Genomic DNA, 21,768 nt, shown 5'->3' with positions numbered 1-21,768 from the left:
AAATCCACACTTGAAACGGATTTTTCACCGTGGTGAGCACTGGGGAAGGGCAAACCTGCTCAGCCCTCCTCCAGCACACCGGACACCACCGAACAGCCCCTCTCACTCCTCCCTTCTCCCTCTTTTCCCCAACTGGAAGTGAGTGTGATAACCAGGGAGGCAGACAATGACTCCAGCGTTCCGCTGCCACCTTATCAGYGCAGGAAATTGTCTCTTTCTTTAGATCCTGTGTTATTGCTATTTCTGTAACCCGCTGGGATCGGCGGCGATGAGAGGTTCTTCTCAGCAAAGGCTTGGGGGATTGTTACAAGAATGTGCCACCTCCACACAAAGTTGTGGGCACCAGGTAAAGCAAATTAAAAGGGAAAATGGGGATTGTCATCCAGCTGCCCCAGATCAGCAGGCAGCCTTGGCTGGGGTTTGGGTACAGGTTCCAGGGTTTGGGTCTGCCCCGTGGCATCCTCAGGATTTCAGCCATGGGAGAACAGCCCASATGATGCTCCTGGATTTTCTTTTCCCAGAAGTGCCCAGCAGGCCCTTGGTCCTGGCAGGAGTAGGGCAAAGGCGATGGGAATTGAGATGGAAATTGGGATGGGAATTGGCAATGGGAATTGGCAATGGGAATTGGTCTCCTCCACATGGAGACCTGGGAGTGCCCCGTGGAGCATCCCCAGAGCACCACATGGGGGATGCCGATGTCAGTGTCCCCCATTGTGACCCCAAGGACACGCTCAGAGCTGGCCCCTCTGTGCAAGGGGCTCCTTTCTGACCTTTTTCACCCCAGGACTACAAACCAGGAGCAAAAGCAGTGAGGCAGCCCTGCTCCAGCCTCATCTGAGTGCATCCACCAGCACACAAACACAGCCTAGGGACACTCAGCACCCATTCCCATGGCCTGGGGACACTCAGAGCCCCCTGCGATGGTCTGGGGACACTCAAGAGGCCATTTCCATGGTCTGGGGACAGAGTTCACTTTCATGACCTGGGGACACTCAAGAGCCCATTCCCACAGCCCAAGGACACTGAGAGCCCACTCCCATGGTCTGGGGACCCTCAAAACCAACTCCCATGGCCTGGGGACACTCAGAGACCATTTCTATGGCCTGGGGACATTCAGAGCCCACTCCCATAGCCTGGGAATTCTCAGAACCTAATCCCATGCCCTGGGGACACTTAGAGCCCAAGGACACTCAGAGCCCCCTTTCATGGTGTGGGGACACTCAAAACCCAATCCCATGGCCTGGGGGACACTCAGAGTTCACTCTCATGGCCTGGGGACACTTASARCCCATTCCCACAGCCYAAGRACACTCAAAACCWRCTCCCATAGCCTGGGGACACTCAGAACAGACTMCCACACCGAGCCCTGCCAAGAAGGAATCCCAAAACCCCTGCAGGGATGGTTCAGAGGGCTCGAGGCAGAGCCAGGCTTCGAGGCCAAGCTCCGGGTCCGAGGGGAGTTGGGAACATCACTTCTTCCGCCTCTAATCAGCTTGTTAGCAGCCTAATAACAGAGCAGGGCTGTGCATTACAACCCCCAACGAGAGGCACAGCCTATTGTGGAGCTGCTGCCTGACAGGCAGCGTTCAGCAGCCCTAAATTATCCCGTGACAAGCTGCAGTGAAGAGGTGAGCAACCTTGCGCATAATCTACAATCATTATCATTTCCATCTTTATTACCCACAGTATGCCAAGCACATTAAGGAGGCTTTCAGGGAGCTTTTGTTTTGCAATAATTTCTTAAAAAACCTGCTTTCTTGTTAGTATCTCCCCTGCCATCTCATCAAAATGGAAATGCTGCAAAAGGCTCCATTTATTTCCTTTAATTCTCCTTCACACTTGCAGTCAGAACCAGCCTGGTGGGACTTTTTGGTTGGGCCAAGGTCAGGGGTGGCTGGGCTGACTCAGCCTCCTCTGAGAAGAGACTCTCCAGGACACGACAAACTCAGGTGTCCACAGCAAAAGCTCCCTCAGCAAACAGGTGTGTCCAAAAGCCACATTGTCACCAGCATGGGGACACACTCGGAGGTCCAGAGAGGGATCAGGGTGCTGGGACACCCCGGGGATTACCAGGGAAGAAGGTTTGGGATTTCCAGCTCCAAGGTTTGTTTGTCAGAGCAGCGCTGGGCTGGCAGGCGGGAGCTGTTTGCGTTTGACAGAAAGGCGATGATTCCTGTTTTGGCTGGCAGGCAAAGGGATTTGGGTCTCATTCATGAGATTTTTATTCTTTGTTCTTAATCCCTCTCAACTGAGCACGGAGCCTCATCCAGGCTGGCCTCGGTCCCATGGGAACTCAGTGCTGGGAACAGGGACTGGCTGGGCAGCGCCGGGTTCCTTTCCATGCAGAAAATGTGCTCGTGACAACGGGGACCTGCCCTGGGGACTCGTCCTCCTCCAGCCTGCACAGCAGCATCCACAGTGGGACAGTAGGGCCAACAGAAAAGTAGACAGTAGAGCATGGAAAAACCCCCACCCCAATTCTCAAGCTGGCCAGGCCACGGAGAAGGTCACCTCAAAACACCACAGCCTCTCCCAGCCCTCACAGCAGCATCCACGAGGGACAGTGGGGCAAACAGAACATAGAAAACCCTCCACCCCAATTCCCAAGCTGGCCAGGCCACGGGGAAGGGCACCCCAAAACACCACAGCCTCTCCCAGCCCACACAGCAGCATCCACAAGGGGCAGTGGGGCCAACAGAGTACAGAAAACTCCTCACCCTAATTCTTAAGCTGGCCAGCTGCTGGGAAAGGACACCTCAAAACATCATAGCTTCTTCCCAGCCCTGCACCGCTGCAGCCTGTGCTGCCCACTGCCCCCATCAACAAGGGACAGTGGGGCCAACAAAGCATGGAAAACTCCCCACCCCAATTCCCAAGCTGGCCAGGCCATGGGGAAGGACACCTCAAAACACCACAGCCTCTCCCAGCCCTCACAGCTGCATCCACGAGGGACAGTGGGGCAAACAGAACATAGAAAACCCCCCACCCCAATTCCCAAGCTGGCCAGGCCACAGGGAAGGACACCTCAAAACACCACAGCCTCTCCCAGCCCAGCACRCTGGCCACCAGCCAGGCCTCTCCCCACTACCCCCTTACCTTTTCCGCCGACTGCGATGTCCCAAAAAAGATGGGGATGAAGGCTAACCACACAATGCAAGTCGTGTACATGGTGAACCCGATGGGTTTGGCTTCGTTAAAGGTCTCSGGGACCCCGCGGGTCTTTATGGCGTACACAGTGCAGGTGACCATGAGGAGCATGCTGTACCCGAGCAAACAGATGAGCGACAGGTCCGAAATGTCACATTTGAGGATGCCCCGGGCAAAGTGGGGGTTTGTAGTCCGCTGGTCCTCGTAGTCGATGACCGAGTGGGACGGGTCCACGATGAACCAGATGCAGACGCCGACGAGCTGCAGCGAGATGAGGCTGAAGGTGATGACGAGCTGCGAGGCGGGGCTGATGAAGCGCGGCGCGCTCACYGACTTCTTGCCCTGCTCGAAGATGCGGTAGATGCGGTTGGTCTTGGTGAGCAGCGCGGCGTAGCTGATGCTCATGCCCAGCCCCAGGAAGATGCGCCGCAGCGAGCAGGTGCTCAGGTCGGGCTCGGCGATCATCAGGAAGGTGGTGGCGTAGCAGAGGAAGATGCCCGTGAGCAGGACGTAGCTGAGCTCCCGCCCCGACGCCTTGACGATGGGCGTGTCGTTGTAGCGCACGAAGGTGATCACCACGAACAGCGTGGCGATGATGCCCACGATGGCGATGAAGACGGGCACCACGGCCCAGGGAGAGCTCCACTCCAGCTTGATGATGGGGATGGGCGTGCAGCTGGTGTGGTTCTCGTTGGGCCGCTCGTTGAAGTGGCAGCGYTTGCAGTGGAACTCGTCCAGCTGGTACTGGTAGCCGTCGCAGCGCTCGCAGTGCCAGCAGCACGGGATGCCCTTCACCAGCTTCTTCCTCTCGCCCGGCTTGCAGGGCAGGCTGCAGATGGAGCTGGGCTGCTGSCTGCCGCCCCCCGGCCACAGCATGTTCTCCACCTGCGGGGAGATGGCACCGGCCCTGCTGAGGGCAATCCTGAAATGTCCTGTCCTGCCCTGACCAGATCCGGACCCTCAACCCATCAGCACATCCCTCCAAGGGTCCCAGCCCAACCTGGCACAGGGACAGGGAGCTGGTGAAGATCTCCATTGGCCTTTTTGGGAAGATTCAATGCCAGGAACCCAAAATTAAGTGCCTCCTTCTCTGAGGAAACCTCATCTGCTCTGGTCTGACTTCTTTTCCCTGTCCCATACCCAGAGTCTGTGGGGTGTAGTCACACCTGGGGACACCTTCCCCTCTGCCCCCACAATCTTTGTCAGCCTGGGGTTCACAGACCCTCTGTGGTGAGAAGAGAAAGCTGCAGGATCTTCCCTTTGAAGCACAGCCTTACCTTGAGGTGCAGGTGGTCTGTCCACTGCCCAATGACTTTGTACTCAGGGGTGGAGTTCCTGATCTGGTAYTGGTAGATGTCGTAACGCCCCGGAGCATCCCCGTTCTCATTGAATGTCACAGGAGTCCCAGCAATGCCTGCAAAAAAGGGGGGGCTCAGCACCCAGAGCACCCCCAGAACCCCCACCCTGCTGMCGGGGTCTGGTTTGGTGCTCCCCCCTCCCTGTTCCTTTTAAGAAAGGGGAAAAAGCAGCTTTAAAAGTTAAATCAAGTGAAATCTGCAGATAAACACCAGTGAAAGGAAAGAAGAGAAGAATCAAGCAAGAGGGGAAAATAAATAAAAGAGACACTGTGGAGGAGATCAGAGGGTGGAGATAAATAGAAATAATAAGGAGGCCAGACAGAAAATGTTTATTAGGGGGACAGAGCAGAGGAAAAGATGTGTTTCCAGAGGAGATCTGAGACAGACAAGGSCAGAGCAGCAGGAGGCAGTGGGACCTCAGCCAGCCAGGAGGGAGGAGGTGGCGGGGGGAGAGGGGAGTKGGGAGAGGATGGGGAGGGCAGCAGGTGAGGCAGGATGAGGGCAAGATGAAGGCAGGTGAGGGCAGGGCAGCAGGTGAGGGCACAATTGCTGCAGGATTATGCTCCAAAGGCTCCCTGGAGACGTGGCAGCTCAGAYCTCCTCACCTGCYGATCAAACAGCACCACAAATAAACSATGGGTGYTGCCCTGTGACCCTCAGTGGTGACATCCASAGCGATGGGGGACAACCAGAGACCCCCAACCCCTGGGACCACCCCTGGGGGCACAGCAAACCTGAGAAGTTGACGTTGCGGATGTACTTGAGCAGCTCCACGCCATCCACGGGGTCCATGCGGGGGCACAGCCCCACCTTGCCGGGGCACAGGTTCTTGTGCATGTTGTGCAGGGCGTGGCCCATGGCGTAGACGGCGTCGATGACGAACTGCACCTTCCCCTCCTGCTCGTACGAGGAGTCCTGGCCGATCCGCTCGCGGTCTGCGGGGACAGGAGAAGGGGGTTCCATCCATCTCTGTGCCCCAGACATACCCCCCAGGATCCCCCCAAACTCGTGCAGACAAGCCCACCCTGAGCTGGAGCAGCTGGAAATTCCACCCTCATTCCCAAATCTGCCCACCCAGGAGCCCAGAGCCAAGGAACATTCCCTGGGGAGCACCCAACCAACCTCCCCGTCACGTGGCTCTGAAAATGGGGGTGCTGGCACCCTGCTGTGCTGCCAAGAGTGCTTGGGATGTCACATCCCAGTGCCGTGGGACATCCAGGTCTGCCAGCAGGACGTGGACTGGGCTGTGACCAACATCCCACTCTCGCCCCTTGCCTCAGCCCTCCTTCATCTCCCAGGAGTTTCCACCAGCTCAGTTTCCTCCAGCAGCAACAGGGACCGCCCAGGCAGCTCCATCACTGGCTGCCTGTCCCCCGTCTCACCCCCAAAGCCTCCTGTCACCCCAATGTCCCTGTCACCCCGTGCCACCCTCCCGCCTCGCTGACCCCACAGCCTCCCCGGCTGGCAGGATCCTGCAAGGATCTGGCAATTACCACTGACAGCTGCCTTCCCCCCGTCATAACCGCCCTTAATGGGACCAGAAACATGTTAATCACTTAGCAGAAGACACCGATTAACACAGAACGCTGTTAATTACGGCTAAGAGAGCGTGTCCCAAGGGGCACTGCCGCGATGGAGAGCTTCAGCCTCTGCCCCTCCATCCCTGCCCCCAAGGCATGGCCGGGCCACCAAAGGGAGAGAGGGTTTGTCAGGGAGCCGAGGGCATGGCCTGCCTCCTCTGAGAGCTGGCACATCCTGGAAAGCCATGTCAGGGTGCCCAAAATTAACACCAGCTCCAGATTTGCACCCTGATAGGTGGGAGGTGGGATTCTGAGTGGGATTAACGGGGACTGCAGGACACCAGGTGCTGATCCCTTCCATCCCTGCTGGGCCAGAGTGGGATGAAGCTCCAGTGAGAAGAAATGGCCCCGTGAGCCACACTGGAGGTCCCTGCACCGGGACCYGTGCCACCGACATGACACCAAAGCGAACGGATAACGAACTGACCGACAGCAAAAGATGATATCAGGGAGGTGAATTCATACAGCCCATCCTTCAAAGTTATAAAAACGCTTTTGGAACGTGGAGATTACTCATGCAAAGCCCGGCAGGTGATCCCTCCTTCCACATTATTGACAGCAGCCATTAATCTTCTCCCTCAACTTGGGGCCCTTCCCCATATTCATCTCCCGAGGCGCAGACAGGCCACTCTGTCTTGTCAAGATAATTACCCATTAAAAGAGGAGCTGTAATAGACTGTCCAGGGGAGCCGAGCCCATRGGCATGTCACAGCCCTGCTGCCACCACCCCCAGCGCCAYCCAGCCCAGGGGACAGGCRGGACCCAGCGCTGGTCCCTTACAGCTCCTCAGCATCCCGCACCCATCCCAAAATCCAACCSAGCACAGGCTGGGGAGGCTGGATTTTCCATCCCTGTGCCAAGGCTGAGCACTGCAGATAAGGACACATCCCTGGGGCTGTCTGCACCTTGCCCCAGGCCCCAGCTGCTTTTTTTCCAGACTGGAATCACACCGGAGCACAGAGGGGCAGCGCRGAGCAGACAGCCGAGGCTTGTTCCCAACCTGGAGACAATAAATCTCTGCCAAGCTCCGCTAGATGAGGGCCAYGGAAGGGAGGTGACCTGCTGATTATAATAGCAGGGTCGTGCGTCGTTCTACAGGGCCGGTAATTAATTTTCAAGAGCGTGACGAGGCTCGGCGGCCCCTCGGAGGAGGGACCAGCTCCTCTCCAGCGGCGGATGAGATGGGATTAGCATCAATTCCCAGAGCGCCACCGGCCCTGGCTTTTGGCAGAACTTAATCAAAATCGCTCCCAGCACAGCTCTGGGGAGCTGGGGATGGAGGATTCACAAATCTCAGCACCCAGCACCCCTGGCTGTGCTTTTGGGCTGGGTGAGCCCAGCTGAGAGCAGGGACGGTGTCTCCACGTGGGATGCTCATGGCAAACATCTGATGGGTGCCAGGGCTGGTCCCAGGGGTAACACAAGCAGTTTCCATCAGGAATTCCATCAGCTCAGCCCTCAACTTCCTCCCAGCTCTCCCATCCAGGAACGGGAACCAGGAGCTGCCCAATTCAGGGTGGGATTCTTCGGTTTGGGGTGGAATAAACAAGCCAAGCTGGCATTTCTTGGGCATGCTGGGCTCTACCCAAACCCGAGGAAAGYTGTTTGGCAGCAGGAGGATCTGCAGGAGCTCGTGGATGTTCAGGGGCAGGTGATTTGCTTCACCAGGCGTTAGCTCCCTGCTCTATCTGCCAAGCAAACACTCRGGGGATGGTTTATTTGCTGACAAATTGCGATGATTTAAAGACAGCTCCCAGGACATTTGCCACATYGCAGTTTCAGCTGCTTCCACTGACACCTTGGCCCTGAAATATCACCTGTTTAAAAGCTACATCGTGGTGGAGATGAGGAGATGAGCGCTCACGGGGCCTGCTCATGCATCTCCTGGTGCTGAGAATTCCGAGATGTGCTCGGGGAGGATGAGGAGCTCTGGGCTACCCAAGGCCATGGCCACGGGCCCGTTTCCTTGAAGGGCCTTGCTGCTTGCCCAGATTAACCCACCCAGATCACCAGCTGGACGTTTGGGGAATGACTGCAAGGACAGGGATGAGGAAGAACCATCCAGATCATCAGTGAATCTTTGGGGAATGTCTGCAAGGATAGGGATGAGGAAGAACCATCCAGATCATCAGTGAATCTTTGGGGAATGCCTGCAAGGATAGGGATGAGGAAGAACCATCCAGAACATGTGGGGAATGCCTGCAAGGACAATGATGTGAAAGAACCATCCAGAACATCAGGGAACCTTGGGGGGATGCCTGCAAGGACAGGGATGAGGAATAACCACCTAGATCCTCCACTGAACATTTGGGGAACGCCTGTAAGGACAAGGATGTGGAAGAACCATCCAGAACACCAGCTGGACCTTTGTAAATGCCTGCAAGGACAGGGATGTAGAAGAACCACCCAAATCACCAGACAAACCTTTGGGGAATGTCTGCAAGGACAGGAATGAGGAAGAGCAATCCAGATCATCCACTGAACATTTGGGGAATGCCTGCAAGGACAGCAATGTGGAAGAACCATTCAGATCACCAGACAAACATTTGGGGAACACCTGCAAGGACAGGAATGTGGAAGAACCATCTAGAATGTCAGTAAACCTTTGGGGAATGCCTGAAAGAACAGGGATATGGAAGAACAATCTAGATCATCAGCTGAATATTTGGGGAATGCCTGCAAGGACAGGGATGAGGAAGAACAATCCAGAACATGTGGGGAATGCCTGCAAGGACAGGGATGAGGAAGAACCATCCAGAACATCAGTGAACCTTTGGAGAATGCCTGCAAGGACAGGGATGTGGAGGCACTATCCAGACCATCAGTGAATCTTTGGGGAATGTCTGCAAGGGCAGGGATGAGAAAATACAATCCAGATCATCCACTGAACATGTGGGGAATGCCTGCAAGGACAGCAATGTGGAAAAACCATTCAAATCACCAGACAAACATTTGGGGAGCACCTGCAAGGACAGGGATGTGAAAGGACCGTCCAGAACATCAGTGAACCTTTGGGGAATGTCTGCAAGGACAGGGATGAGGAAGAACCATCCAGAACATCAGCTGGACCTTTGTAAATGCCTGCACGGACAGGGATGTGGAAGTGGTGAAAGTAGAGGGCAAAAAACAATCCCTTCATGATGCAACTTCCCAGGCACAGGCAGGTCCCTCTGCCTGACGGCACACGATGGCTTCAGAACACATCCCTCCCAAGGGGACAAAGGGACGTGCCAATGTCCCCAAGTCCTGCCACGTCGCAGCCCACGAGCCACGGCGCCGTTATCTGTCTTCAGCCGGTGCCAGGCAGGCAGTAAATCTCTCCCATCTCTCAGTAAACATGTCACCTCCCCGAGCCTCCAACCATCACCTGACAGCAGCGCTGTCAGCAAGACAGATCCCCGGCTGCCTTGTTTACTGCRCTCGTCCCTAAAGCCTCTTTTGGCTGGAAATGACTAAAAACGCACAGTGGGGCTTGAGGAAGGAGCGGAGAACCTGGAATGGAGCTCTGACGGGATGCCCAGCAGGCAAAGAAACCACGCTCACAACCAGAACTGCAAACCCCCGTGAGCCCCTGCCCTCCCATGGCAGTTCCCAGCTCTTACTGGTGCATTTCTTGATGCTGCTGCCCTTCCTCAGAGCGTGCCGGCTCAGCTTGCAGTGGAAATTCTCCTCCCAGAACTCGGCAAACCAAATGTTCCGGCGGTTGTTGTCCAGGGTCCTGCTGGAGAAGTAGCGGTCGAAACCTGCCCGGGGGGAAAAAGCGGATGGAGGGGATAAATCCCGAGGGTGGCAGAGAGAGAGGTGTCACATGTTCCCAGAGTCCCCAGGAAGGGGGGAGGGATGTGCTGTGAGCGATGGGGACACATCAGTGTGGTGGAATTGTGTCCAAAGTGCCACTCGGGCAGAGATGAGAGTGGAAAAGACTCAGGGAGGACTTGAGCAAAGCAGAGACTTTGTGGGACTTTGAGGATAACAGGAAATGCTTTTCTAGGTGATAAAGGGAGAGTAGGGAAAATAGGGAGGTGATTGGAGGTCTTTAAGGACCCTTCCAATCACTATTCTGTGATTCCACAATGATTTCACAGCCAAAACCCACAGTCAAGGAAGGGGCTGGCGACCCAGGGTGAGCTGAGGGGACCCACGGAACACAGTCCATACCTCTGACTGAGACCCGCTTGGGCAGGATGGTGACGGAGCCCTCGGCCACCTCCTCCAGGTGCAGGACCGGGGCAATTTTGGAGCCCCAGCTGTCCGAGCCCATCCAGATGAAGTGCCCCGTCTGGTTCGCCCTCTTGGCCGCCTCCAGCACCCTTCTGTGGAGAGAAGCAGCAGGGGCTGGGCCACCAGCTCCATGCCTGGCCCCAGGGAATTGGGGACAGTGGCACAGTGCTGGTGGCATCTCCTGGAGCCGAATCCACACATTTGGCACAACCTGGTGTCCGTGGATATTCCAAATCCAACAGTGCCACTCAGCTCCCGCACCCTCTGTCCTCCCAGCCCGGGCAYACAGGCTGCTTCTCCCACTTCATTTGCATATTTGCTGACTGGTAATTGAATTTCCCCTTAATTACCCAACATTAAGAAAGGGAAAAAAAAAAAAAAAAGAAAGAATCAGGTTATGCCGCAGCAGGCAGGGAAAGCAGCAGCGTGGAGAGCACGTGCTCCCAGCGTGGCCAGCCCCGGGAGAGGAGCAGCCAGTTCTGAACTGGGCTGAACTGGGCACTGCTGGGCTCAACTGGGCAGCTGAGCAGCAGCTGGGAGCAGAGATGCCGTCGGTCCTGCTGGACATTCGTGGTGCCGGACACTCAGACACGCCTGCACGCTCCTCCAGCACCAGCCAGGTCAGAAACGCCGTGGGAGGATGGGAATGGAGCGTTCCTGGGTCTGACCCTCCTGGCTCTGTCTCCCAGGGCTCKCTGTCCCCTCGGGGGATCCTGCGGGTCCCCAGGCAGGCAGGAGCGGGGCCAGGGCAGTGCCATCTCCCCGAGCCGAGTGGAGGCAGGTTGTGACTCAACCCCCGCGTCGGAGCTGATCATTTCAAGTCCAGATGGTGTTTGAAATGTGTAATAAGGAAAAAAAACCCATAAAAATCCAGCAGAGAGTGCAGACGAGATGGGAAGAGGCAGGCATGCAGGGGGAGCCGTGCTGGCTGCTCTGTGCTCATCCCRGGCTGCCCTGGCTCCGGGTCCATCCCTCCCTGGGACAATCACAGCCCGTGTCCCACTCTGTGACACGCAGCACCTCCAGCTGCCCAGGGTCCAGAATCTCCCCAGGATATTYCTGTGGGATCAGTGATTCACACCCAAACTGAGCCAGGCAAGAATTCCAGCCAAAACCATCCCAGTCTGTCCTTCCCACCTTCCAGACCCCGCAGCACAATCCTGCACAAGGGTCGGGATCACGGAGAACCAAAGSCAGGTGCTGCAGAGCCCCACTGCCCAGGGCTGCAATCCCATTTGGATGGGTGAATGTTCCCAGATTCCTGATAACAGGACCTGCCAATTATCCTGCAAGGCAAATCCCTTCTCCCTCTCACCCCCGCCTGATGTCAGCTCCGCAGACATTTCTATTAAGGAAGGAAAAAAGAAACCGGGAGAGTTTGCACATCTGATGCAAACTGATTTAAACTTGCAGTTTACCCACATTTACATAATGTTTGCTGATTAATAAATTAGACACTTAGGAAATCAGGGGTAGCTCCATGTGAATCATTCTGCTCCATAAACAACGGAGCTGCTGCCGCCGCTTCGCCTGCAGAGCAGCTCATCACCCTYGAGTGCGGCCACGTTCCCGGCCCTGCTGGGCACTGAGTGCTGGGGAGGTCCCTGAAAGGTCCCCAGAAGGTCCTCCAGACCTTTTCCTCTGCCACTCTGGGGCTGGGGTTCCCTGCAAAGCAGCACCAGTGCCCGAGTCCTGCCCTGGCTCTGCACAGCCCCTGAGTGGTGTGAAGCAGCAGGCCGTGATATCCAATGCTTCTAAAACTGATGGAAAGAGGGTTTTTCCTCGGTTGAGCTCTGTGTGGCTGTGGTTGGATGGCAGCAGCTTGCCAGGGGGCCACTCCGAGTGGGTCCCCAGCTCTAGTGGGTCCCCACTGCAGACATTCCCTGCCACGCCACACGGTGCATCCTCTCCCCACTGCAGACACATCCCAGCACATCCCAGTGCATTCCGGCACATTCCAGCACATCCCAGTGCATCCCAGTGGATGCCAGTGCATCCCAGCACATCCAAATACATCCCGGTGGATGCCAGCACATCCCAGCGCATCCCAGTCCATCCCAGCACATACCAGTCCATCCCAGCCCAGACCCCACTCCCAGTACATCTCAGTGCATCCCAGTGCATCCCAGCACATCCCAATGGATCCCTGAGCATCCCAGCACATCCCAGTCCATCCCAGCACATCCCAGTCCATTCCAGAGCATCCCAGTGCATCCCAGCACATCCCACAGCATTCCAGCACATTCCAGTCCATCCCAGTCCATCCCAGTACATCCTTGCACACCCCAGTGCATCCCAGTCCATCCCAGCACATCCCAGCACATCCCAGCATGTCCCAGTCCATCTCACTATATCCCAGTACATCCCAGTCCATCCCAGGGCATCCCAATCCATCCCAGCACATACCAGTATATTCCAGCCCAGACCCCACTCCCAGTCCATCCCAGTGCATCCCAGCACATCCCAGTTCATCCCAGCACACTCCAGCACATCCCAGCACATCCCAGCACATCCCAGCATATCCCAGCGGATCCCACCACATCCCAGCCCATCCCAGCCCATCCCAGTCCATCCCAGTCCATCCCTGCCCCAATCCCCCTCCCAGCCACACCTGATATCATCCTCGTTGGCGAAGATGATGACGGCGCGGGCGTGCGAGGTCTCCAGGAGCCGGCGGATGATCTTGTCAAACTCCCCCGGCTTGGGCTCCCTCGGGATCTTCACGGACTGGGCCACGCAGACCCCGCCTGCGGCAGAGATGGCACTGAGGCACCCTGGACACGGGTCCCTGTCCCCAGGGATGGCCCCTCTCACAGGGCTCCTCAGCCTGGCAGGAGAGTGGGGGTCTCTCCAGCCGTGCCACAGAGCCTGGCTCATCACCAGAGCATCTCCTCAGCCCACCACCAACAGATTTCCAGCCACCACCCAACCCTTGGGACATGTCCCCCAGCCCTCCCCTCACCCCTCCACTCCCAGGTCAGTGCCTGCATCCCTCCTCTCCCCCCAGCTCAGCCCTTCTGCACCCCCTTCCTCCCACCCTGCATCTCCTCACTGCCTCCCATCCACCCCACCTTCAGCCACCACCAACCACATCTCACTCCAAACAYCCCCAGGACAGACACACAGCCCATCCCAGCAGCTCAGTGAGGATTTTCCAGMCAGTTCTGAGCACCAGCCCCTCCCCARCCCAYRATTTGCAAAGGGTTCTGCACACGGAATGGACAAACTCTGGCAAAACCATCCCATGGGAAGWGCAGATGAGCCCTTTGCCCCCCAGACAGCAGCCAGGCCCTGCAGAGGGCTTTATTTCCATCCCTAAGCCCTTTATTTCCAACTGGCTAAATTCCAGCCCAGCTTTCCAAGGACCCACTGCAAAAGCAGGTAATTAAAATTAAAAGAGACAATTGGAAGAGCCCCCACACTTCACTGCTGGGGCTCCCAGCCTCCAGCTCCACAAAGCCAGAGCCCTCCTGCTCCTGYATTTCTGCAGATGCCAATACAGAGAGAGATGGGAGAGAAAATTAAACATTGCGGGACCTTCTGGATGTAATTGATGGTCTCAATTTGCATAGTAAATGACACGGCTGATGCCTCCTGCCACTAACAGATCGCAGCTTAAGCAAAGGTCGGCATAATTACCACCCAGGGCCAGGAGACATTCCCAGAGCAGGGCCCTGGAGAGGAGCAGGACACAACAGGATGGGGACAGGCTCCAGGAGGCTTTGCTCCCTCTGTGGAGCTGCAGGAAACTGGGAAAATTTGGCCCCTTGCAGCCAAAAACCAAGAGAAGGGCGATGTGCTGGGTGCTGAGCAGCCAGAGGGGCTGCAGGGATGGGGGCACAGCATCCCCAGACTGTACCCACTGGCCAGGGCCTTCCAGGGTTTTTTGGGGGGTTTGTTTTCCTGTGGTAGGAAATTGGGCCAATTTGCTGTTTGTTTCCCATATGGGGAGCCAGATGGATGGAGAGGAGGGAGTTGGATAAACAGACAGATCAGCCAGGCGAGGCGGGCAGCAGCCGGCAGCGCCGGCAGGGCAGGAATGTCCCAGCCTGGGGACACTCACCCCGGTCACCACCCAGCCCCAGGCCAGGCCTGGGTGTCACAGCACACTGCCAGAGGCCACCRTGCAGCTTAATTACAGTTTCCATGGCAATCAGTGGAGAAAATCCAACCAAAGCAGCAGTTTGCAAACACCAAGAGCCTTCCAAAAGCCCTGGCACGGCCAGGCAGGAGCGTGCACATGTGAGTGGCAGCTCAGCGCTGGCATGGGCACACACCTGAGAGCCACTCGTGCTGGGGARCATCTTCCTGCACGTGTGGCAGAGCTGGGCAGAGGAGATGGGCCCGTAAATAAACCAGAAGAGAGGTTAAATCGATGGCRATTCAGAAATGACCGTGTAATTCGGCTGCTCTGTTAAATCAAACTAACGAGGAGCGCAGCTCCTCCGGGTGACAGCCTGCAGGGCCGGGGAGCCCCTGGCTCTCACAGCARATGATGACAACGTTTTTATCTCCTTAATTAATAAAAACTTAATCACGAACAGAAAAAAAAGTGCGGGGGGTCAGGGGGCAGCGGCTGGGGCAGGCAGAGCTGCGTGTTTTCAGGCGCTCTGTCTCTCAGCACCTGCATTATTCACACCCCCGGCACCGCAGGCTGAGGGGATTTGCCAAGTGATGCTCCCACTGTCTTCGCACAGAAATCCATTTAGTCAAAACACTCCTCTAAAGCCAGGAATCAAAGTGAGGAGGTGGCAGTGATGGGAAGGAGGCGACCACTCTCTCTGTTCCTGCAGGATGGCACAGCACCGCTCCCTAACTTGGGGAAARGTGTGACTCTGGGAGAAGGCAGGAGGTGAGGCATTTCCTCCCTCAGATTTGGGAAAGGATGAAAGAGGGGCAGGAATGGTGAGGATGGGGGGAACACCCCACAGGGAACTGCTGGAGGCAGTTTGGGGACAGGCAGGGAGGGGATGCTCAGAGAAGATCCCGCGCACTCAGTCACTGGTGGCRCAGGACGCAGGGCACCCGCGGCGAGAAACAGCCTGGAAAACCCAAAATTGAACCCATTTCCACACCTCCCAACGCTGCCTGCGCCATCCTCAGGGATGCGGCCGTGTCCCTCCATCCCGGTGGAATCTTGAGTCCCTCGTGTCCCTCCCATCTCAGTGGGATCTCGCCTCCGGTGTTGCTCCATCCCGGTGGGATCTCGAGTCCTTCGTGTCCCTCCCATTTCGGTGGGCTCTCACCTTTCTCCCCTGTCCCTCCAATCCCGGTGGGCTCTCACCTTTCTCCCCTGTCCCTCCCATCCCGGTGGTCTCTCGTTTCCCATATCCATCCCCTCCAATCCTGGTGGGCTTTCCCTCCCCCGGCACCGCCAGGGCCCCGTGGACTCTCAGGACGCCGCCGGGGTTAACGCCTGTTGTCAAACACGGGTCAGGGTTTAATCGCCACCATTACGGCTCGGTGGGAGTGCAGCCACTCCAGCTTCTCCTCTTGATTGCCGGTGCTTAATTAGCTCATGGCTCAAGGGGTTCCGCCGGGGTTCCCGCAGAGCCGGCGCCTGCCGAGCTTGGAGCGGGCAGTGACCTGGGGAAGGGGGRAAAGCAGGGACCCGGCTCGGCCCTGCTGGGAACAGCGATGCGGGTGTTCCCCCGACCCCAAAATGCACCCGGGGCAGTCCCGGGCACCCCGAGGAGGCATCGGGCTCTGCAGAGCCCGGCAGAGGTGGCATTCGAGGAGCAGCTCCCGTCCTAACCTCAGCCTTCCCATGAGATTCCCAAACCCAGAGCTTTAATTGGGAGTGGTGGGCAGCTCCCCTGCCCCGGCACTCATTATTTGTGCCACTTCAAAGCCTCCAGGAAGCAACTGATTCCAGGAGAAGCCATCAGGGACAGAGGTCTGCGGCGGTCAGACCTCCTGATTTAGGATTTGGGAGTGGCTTTTTGGGGGCGACCTCCCGGTGCAGCCACCGCGAGTAATGAACCCGGCTGGAACCAGAAAGAGACAGCCAGGGTTGTCACATGGCGGCGAGCAAACGCATCACAAACATACATCAGGCTCTTAACTAAAAATATGGAAAACTCAGTGAAGGATGAAACAATAGARGGGGAAAATGGCAGTAAAATTGATCCAGGGACATGACTGAGGAGTCCTGCGTTGGGCTGGGAATAATTCCCCTCTCCGCAGACCYGGAGCTGCGCATTCCAGCTCACGGCACAACGTGTGGCACCGTTACATAAACAGCAATCCCAGGCCTCATCTCCAGGAGCTTGGAGACAGCAGAGACCTCAATGGCAGCGGAGCCAGAGGGTCCTGGGTGGGTCTGAATGACCAMCAGAATGATGCCATGGGCCAGGGGCATGGGGAGATGCTGGACAGAGGGGCTGGAGGAGGGGACACCAGGAACACCTGAGTGTGCAGTGGAAATCCAGCTGACAATGCAGGATGTTTTGGGGGAGTGGAGCAGGTTTTTGGGAGCAGAATGCACTTAAAACGCTTAAAAATGGCTGAAGAAAACACATCCTCTACAGGCTGAGCATCTCTGCAGTTCTAAAACCCAAAAAGCAGCACTCCAGTGAAAAAGGACTCTCCAGCCACCAGTGCAGCCACCAGCAACCTCCAGGGGCCAACAGCATCATCAGCAGGGTGACTGCAAACACGGATAAAGATAAAAAGATAAATGAATAAAGATGTAACAGCCACCCAGGTCAGCCTGYCGTGGTAGCCCAGGGCCAGCCCCAGCTGCAAGAATAACCCATCTCCAGGGCGAGTTTCCTCCCTGCATCGCTGTCGGAGGTCGCTCTGTGCCTCAAGCAGAACCGTTTTCCACTGCGCTGCGAAGCTTCAACGTGAGGCTCTGCTAAAAATTGAAACTGAAGGTCAAGTTGATAATGCATCAGAAAGCAAACAGCTTGAGTGCGAGCTGCTAACGACAGCAATGAGCATTATTGCCTGATGGAAATAAAACCCGACTCTGAAGGCTCGGGCTTGGCATGAGAAATGAAGCAGAGCGCTGTGGGGAGGAGAGAGGGAGATGCTCCCCCCGGAGCTGGGTGGGTGAGGAACTTCCGGGGAGAGCCAGAGTGGGGGATGGGGATGGGGATGGGGATGGAGATGGGGATGGGGATGGGAATGGGAATGGGGATGGGGATCTGCCTGGCGGCTCCCCCAGCATAAACACCCCCACGGGGAATCTCCACCGCTTGACCAACTCCCCCTGCACGGCCAGATCCTGGCTCAGCTCACAGCCCCATCCGTCCTCTGAAAGGCTGGAGGGCCCTGAGAGCAGTGATRAATTGCAGGGTCCTTTGGGCTGCTGGAGAAACGCAACCCAGAGCCAGGAATATCCAACAGAGGGCACGGATCCTTCACCCATCCCAAAGGATCTGCGCTGGTGGAGAGGTGTTTGGTGTCAGCAGAGCTCTTWGCACAGGGGAAGATGGAGAGGTGAGGGGGGCACAGGCTGACTCTTCCTCCAGCCTGGCATTGCCGCCGTAGAGGGCAGGGCTGGGGGGTTCAAATACATAAAATAAGGGGAAAAAAWTAAAGAAAAAGCATGGTTTTGGTGGTCCACCTTCACCATTTTTCAGCTGTGGATCTACTTCCATGGGCAAAGAAGTGTGGCTGACACCCCACACTCGCTCCCAAGGGAGATGCTCCAGGGAGCAGCTCCGAGCCCTCCCGGCAGCTCCCCCAAATCTCCGTGTCCCTGCAGTGCCCCAGGGTCGCGGCGTCACCGCTGGCACCGCACGGGCCGCCCTCCCTCACGCTGCAGGGATTGTGCTTTTTGATAACTAAATTATCACTAATGCACGTCGCTGCCAGGTTGTGTGGACACCCAAATTACAGCGCTGCCGCAGCCCCGGATTAACGGGCGGGCGCTTTGGCTCCGTGTGCGCTCCTTCGCTCTGCAATTACGCTGTCAGATCGTTAACATCTGGTTAGAGGAGCCCGTGCCAACCGCAGGTATCTCGAAGGAGAAGAGTTCGCGCTGCAGCAGGACCACCGCTCACAGCCACCGCTCCTTACCGGTGCTGAGCAGAGGAGCAGCGCGGGTTTGGATCATTCCTGTGCATCCCCACGGATCCCCCGCGGGGCTGCACCCACGGATGGGGCAGCAGAGCATCCCCCAGCCCCTCCCCGAACCTGCCAGGCGCTGCCGCACACACCCAGCGCGGCCCCTTCGCACCTACGGCCCCGCACATCCCCCGCAGCCGCCGCTCCTCGCCAAGCCACGGCCCCGTGAAAAATATTCCGCTTTTCCAGTGAAAATCCTGAAGAGCAGCTCCCCAGCCGGATCCCCAGATGGGTTTCTCTGCATGCTAAAAGCACAGCCGGCTCCGCTGCCAGGACGCGCGAGCGAGAGAGAGACGGAATTAACGCCGCTCCTATTTATAGGGCTTTGATTAGGAGCCCGTCACCTCCAAGTTTTTATTCCCTTTATCCATTTATAAGGCCATAACGCAGTTTGACTGGCTCYGGATAGGCCGGTGTCCCACCGACTTTGCCAGAACCTAATGTGCCATTCAGACACACTTAAGCCTGTAATAAGCGGCAGCCTGCGCCCTGCAGGGGTTTAACCGCCTCAAAAAACACCCTTTAGCTGCCGTCTCACCCCGTGCTGMGGGGCTGAGGTGATGCCAGAGCCAGGAGGGTGCCCCGTGCTGTGCCAGCTCCTCCCTGGGGTTGGGGCAGCTCCGAGTTCACAGCATCAGCGCCCACAGCGGCGATTCCCAGGGCTCCTCACCCATCCCAARGTGGGTGTTCGGGTCCCCACAAACTCCTGCGCTGCTCCCGAGGCCGCTAATCCCCCTTAAGCATCCCAGAGCTCCCGTCAGCAAAACGCTTTCTGCCTCCAGACAAATCCTCCSAAAGAGTTTTGCTGAGCACGGACTTTCCGCCTGTCCAAAGCCCACAGACAAATTAAAGCACCTGCCCTGGGGGGATAATTCCGCTAAAACTGGGTGAAGCTCGTGGTGGTGCCAAGTTGATTTTCTGTTCAAACCTGGGGAGTATTTGTTAAAGTCTTGTCTTCTGGAAGGCGCCCAGCACCGTGGYTCACACACAGAGGGAAGGGGTCAGACCAGCTCGGCGGAGCTGAGGGCTCCTGGGGGGCAGGGAATGGGATCTCAGGATGCTTCCTGAAAGCAGAGAGGAGGCAGGGGTATTTCCCTGCAGGGATGCTTCCCAAAAGCAGAGTGGATGCAGCCCAGGATTGCTGCTCCCCAGCCTTGCTGGAAAATTTGGATCCTTTTTGGCCAGCTCAAGGATCAGCTCAGCAGCCCCAAAACCCACACTGCTCATCCCCCAAACCGCACCATCCATCAGCTCATCCCAGCCCAGTCCAAGGAGCTCAGACTCATCCCTCCATCCCATCCTTTCCTCCTGCAAACCCACTCACCATCCTCCCTGGACTTCTGGATGAAGGCCTCCACCCCGCTTTCACCGTAGCTGCCCTCGGAGGCCAAGGTGGAGACGTAATTCCACTTGAGGGCTTTGACAATGTCCACCATGGCCTGGGCCTGGTAGGTGTCCGAGGGGACCACRCGGGAGAAGAAGTCGTAGCGGCTGTTGTCGCTCAGGTCGGGCGCCGTGGAGGCGTAGCTGATCTGGGGGATCTGGGATAGAGGAGGAAAAGAGTCAGGGAAGGGAGGTCATCTCCACCCCATGGACATGCCCATGCTCCCAAAGCTCTGCTCTGGGCCAGAGGGAGTGGGGATGGAGGATGAGCACAGGGCAGGTTGAGCGTGTGACACATCAGGGGCTGCAGGGGACATCGGGGCTTGGGGACAATCTGCAGCTCAGGGATAGCCAGCAGGACCCCAAAAGGGTTTCCTGAGCATCCAGCGTGGGAAAGACCAAAGAAAAAGCCATAAATCAGCACTGGCCAGCATTGCCAAGGTCTCCCTTTGGCTTCCTGCCCCAGGAAAGACAGATCCAACCCATCCTGGCCCCCCCAGCCCTAAATAAGCCCTTTAAATTAACCAGAGCCACCACACTTGTCTGGCACGTTGGAATGATTTAGCACCGCGGGATCAGGCAATGTTTAACACTTACACAGCACTTTCCATCTCCAAAACACACCACACATCCTCATTTATCTTAAAGATGGAAAAGGCTTATTAAATTATCAAGCCCAGGTTCTCCCCACCAGCTGTGGGAATCCGAGTTGGTGGAATAAGCCCCAGGCACCTGGCTGGGGAGCAGCATCCCAGGGATGAGATGTGYACCAGGGGCACCCCACGGACCCTCCTGGGGGTCCCAACCCTCCTGGCCCCACTCCATCCTCCTCCAGCCCTGCATCTCCCAGTCCTTCCTTTGTTTCTGTGCTATTTCCCCTCTCCCACTCCTGCCTCTCTCTATTAAATGCGATTCCGGTGTTATAAACCCACGACTCCACCTGAATGCTAAAAGGCCCCTGGAAAGGAGCAGCCACCCTTCTACCTGCCTGGGAAACGAGAGATGAAAAAAAAAGGGGAGAGACAGAGCAGGAGTGGGAGAGGGAGAGGAAGGAATCTTTATCGAGGCACAAATAGGATTACTCCCTGTGACAATCGGCTTTGTGCTCCATTCCGAGGGGCTCTGATCTGCTCGTTGGGGATCTGTGACTGGAGCCAGTGCATGAGACTCCATTAAAATTCCGCTCAGCAGGTGAGGAGCTCGCCTGGCAATCACTCATCCCGGGGGGGAGCAGGGGGGCAGCTCCCAGCCCAATCCCTCCTCTTCCCTGCAGGATGGACACAGGCTCGGGATGGAGACAGGGATGCACCCCTGCCCTTCCAGAGCATCGTTTCCTGATAATTTTCCTTCTGCTGAGTGTTTTGTTTTAACCTCTTCCACAGGGAACTGATTCCCAGCTCTTCCCCATGCCACCAGCACCTCACCCAAGCTCCAACAGCCTGGCATTAACCCCTTGGCCTGCCCATCCTGCTCCAGCCTCAGCTGGAAAACAAAGCCCAGAAAATACCTGTTGATCCACAGGCTATGGGCTGGAAGCTGTATTTTAATAAACAAAAGGAAAGGGCTTTTTTTTTCTCTTGCTCCTCTGCCTCGGATGAAAGTGAAAATAAAATACCGGTTCCCAAATGACCATTTCAYAGATTCCTTCTGCCTTTTCCCCCCTTCTGCCTTTTTGATAGCCCAACTCCTGGCACCAGCTATTTTCTCAGATAAAAGACAAAAGTCCTTTTAGGTACATAAAAGCAAAATGCAGGCAGGGAATTCAAGGTTCTTAGAAAGAAGGATGCAGTGGGAAGAGGGAGGTGGAAACATCTCTCAGCTGCATATTTGGGCACTTGGTGGGTCCCTTGTGTGGCTCATCTCCAGGCTGGGATAAACACTGCACTGGGGAGGAAATCAGTGGGATCAGCTCTCCTACACCCCACGAGTTCTTTATCCCACAAAGAATGGGGAGAAATCCTAAGGAAGGGGGTAAAACCTCCTTCATCCTCTTGTTTTGAACC

At 56.7% G+C, this 21,768-nt stretch overlaps 1 protein-coding gene across 1 annotated transcript in view; it reads right to left on the bottom strand.

The window, feature by feature from the left end:
- LOC130582645 (metabotropic glutamate receptor 4) overlaps nucleotides 1-21,768 on the bottom strand; it is a 38,473-nt gene that overhangs the window by 4,353 nt on the left and 12,352 nt on the right. Inside the window, exons 3-9 of the mRNA XM_057381478.1 lie at nucleotides 19,707-19,923; nucleotides 12,918-13,053; nucleotides 10,244-10,398; nucleotides 9,688-9,828; nucleotides 5,240-5,440; nucleotides 4,425-4,561; nucleotides 3,097-4,032 (exon numbers count right to left, since the gene is read on the bottom strand). Coding sequence (XP_057237461.1) covers nucleotides 3,097-4,032; nucleotides 4,425-4,561; nucleotides 5,240-5,440; nucleotides 9,688-9,828; nucleotides 10,244-10,398; nucleotides 12,918-13,053; nucleotides 19,707-19,923 — 1,923 coding nt within the window. The remainder of the gene's footprint in view (nucleotides 1-3,096; nucleotides 4,033-4,424; nucleotides 4,562-5,239; nucleotides 5,441-9,687; nucleotides 9,829-10,243; nucleotides 10,399-12,917; nucleotides 13,054-19,706; nucleotides 19,924-21,768) is intronic.

Source organism: Malurus melanocephalus, unplaced genomic scaffold (assembly GCF_030028575.1).
Source record: "Malurus melanocephalus ecotype Western Australia unplaced genomic scaffold, MMel_1.1 scaffold_511, whole genome shotgun sequence".
Lineage (NCBI taxonomy): Eukaryota > Metazoa > Chordata > Aves > Passeriformes > Maluridae > Malurus > Malurus melanocephalus.
This window is presented reverse-complemented; position numbering and strand designations above follow the sequence as displayed.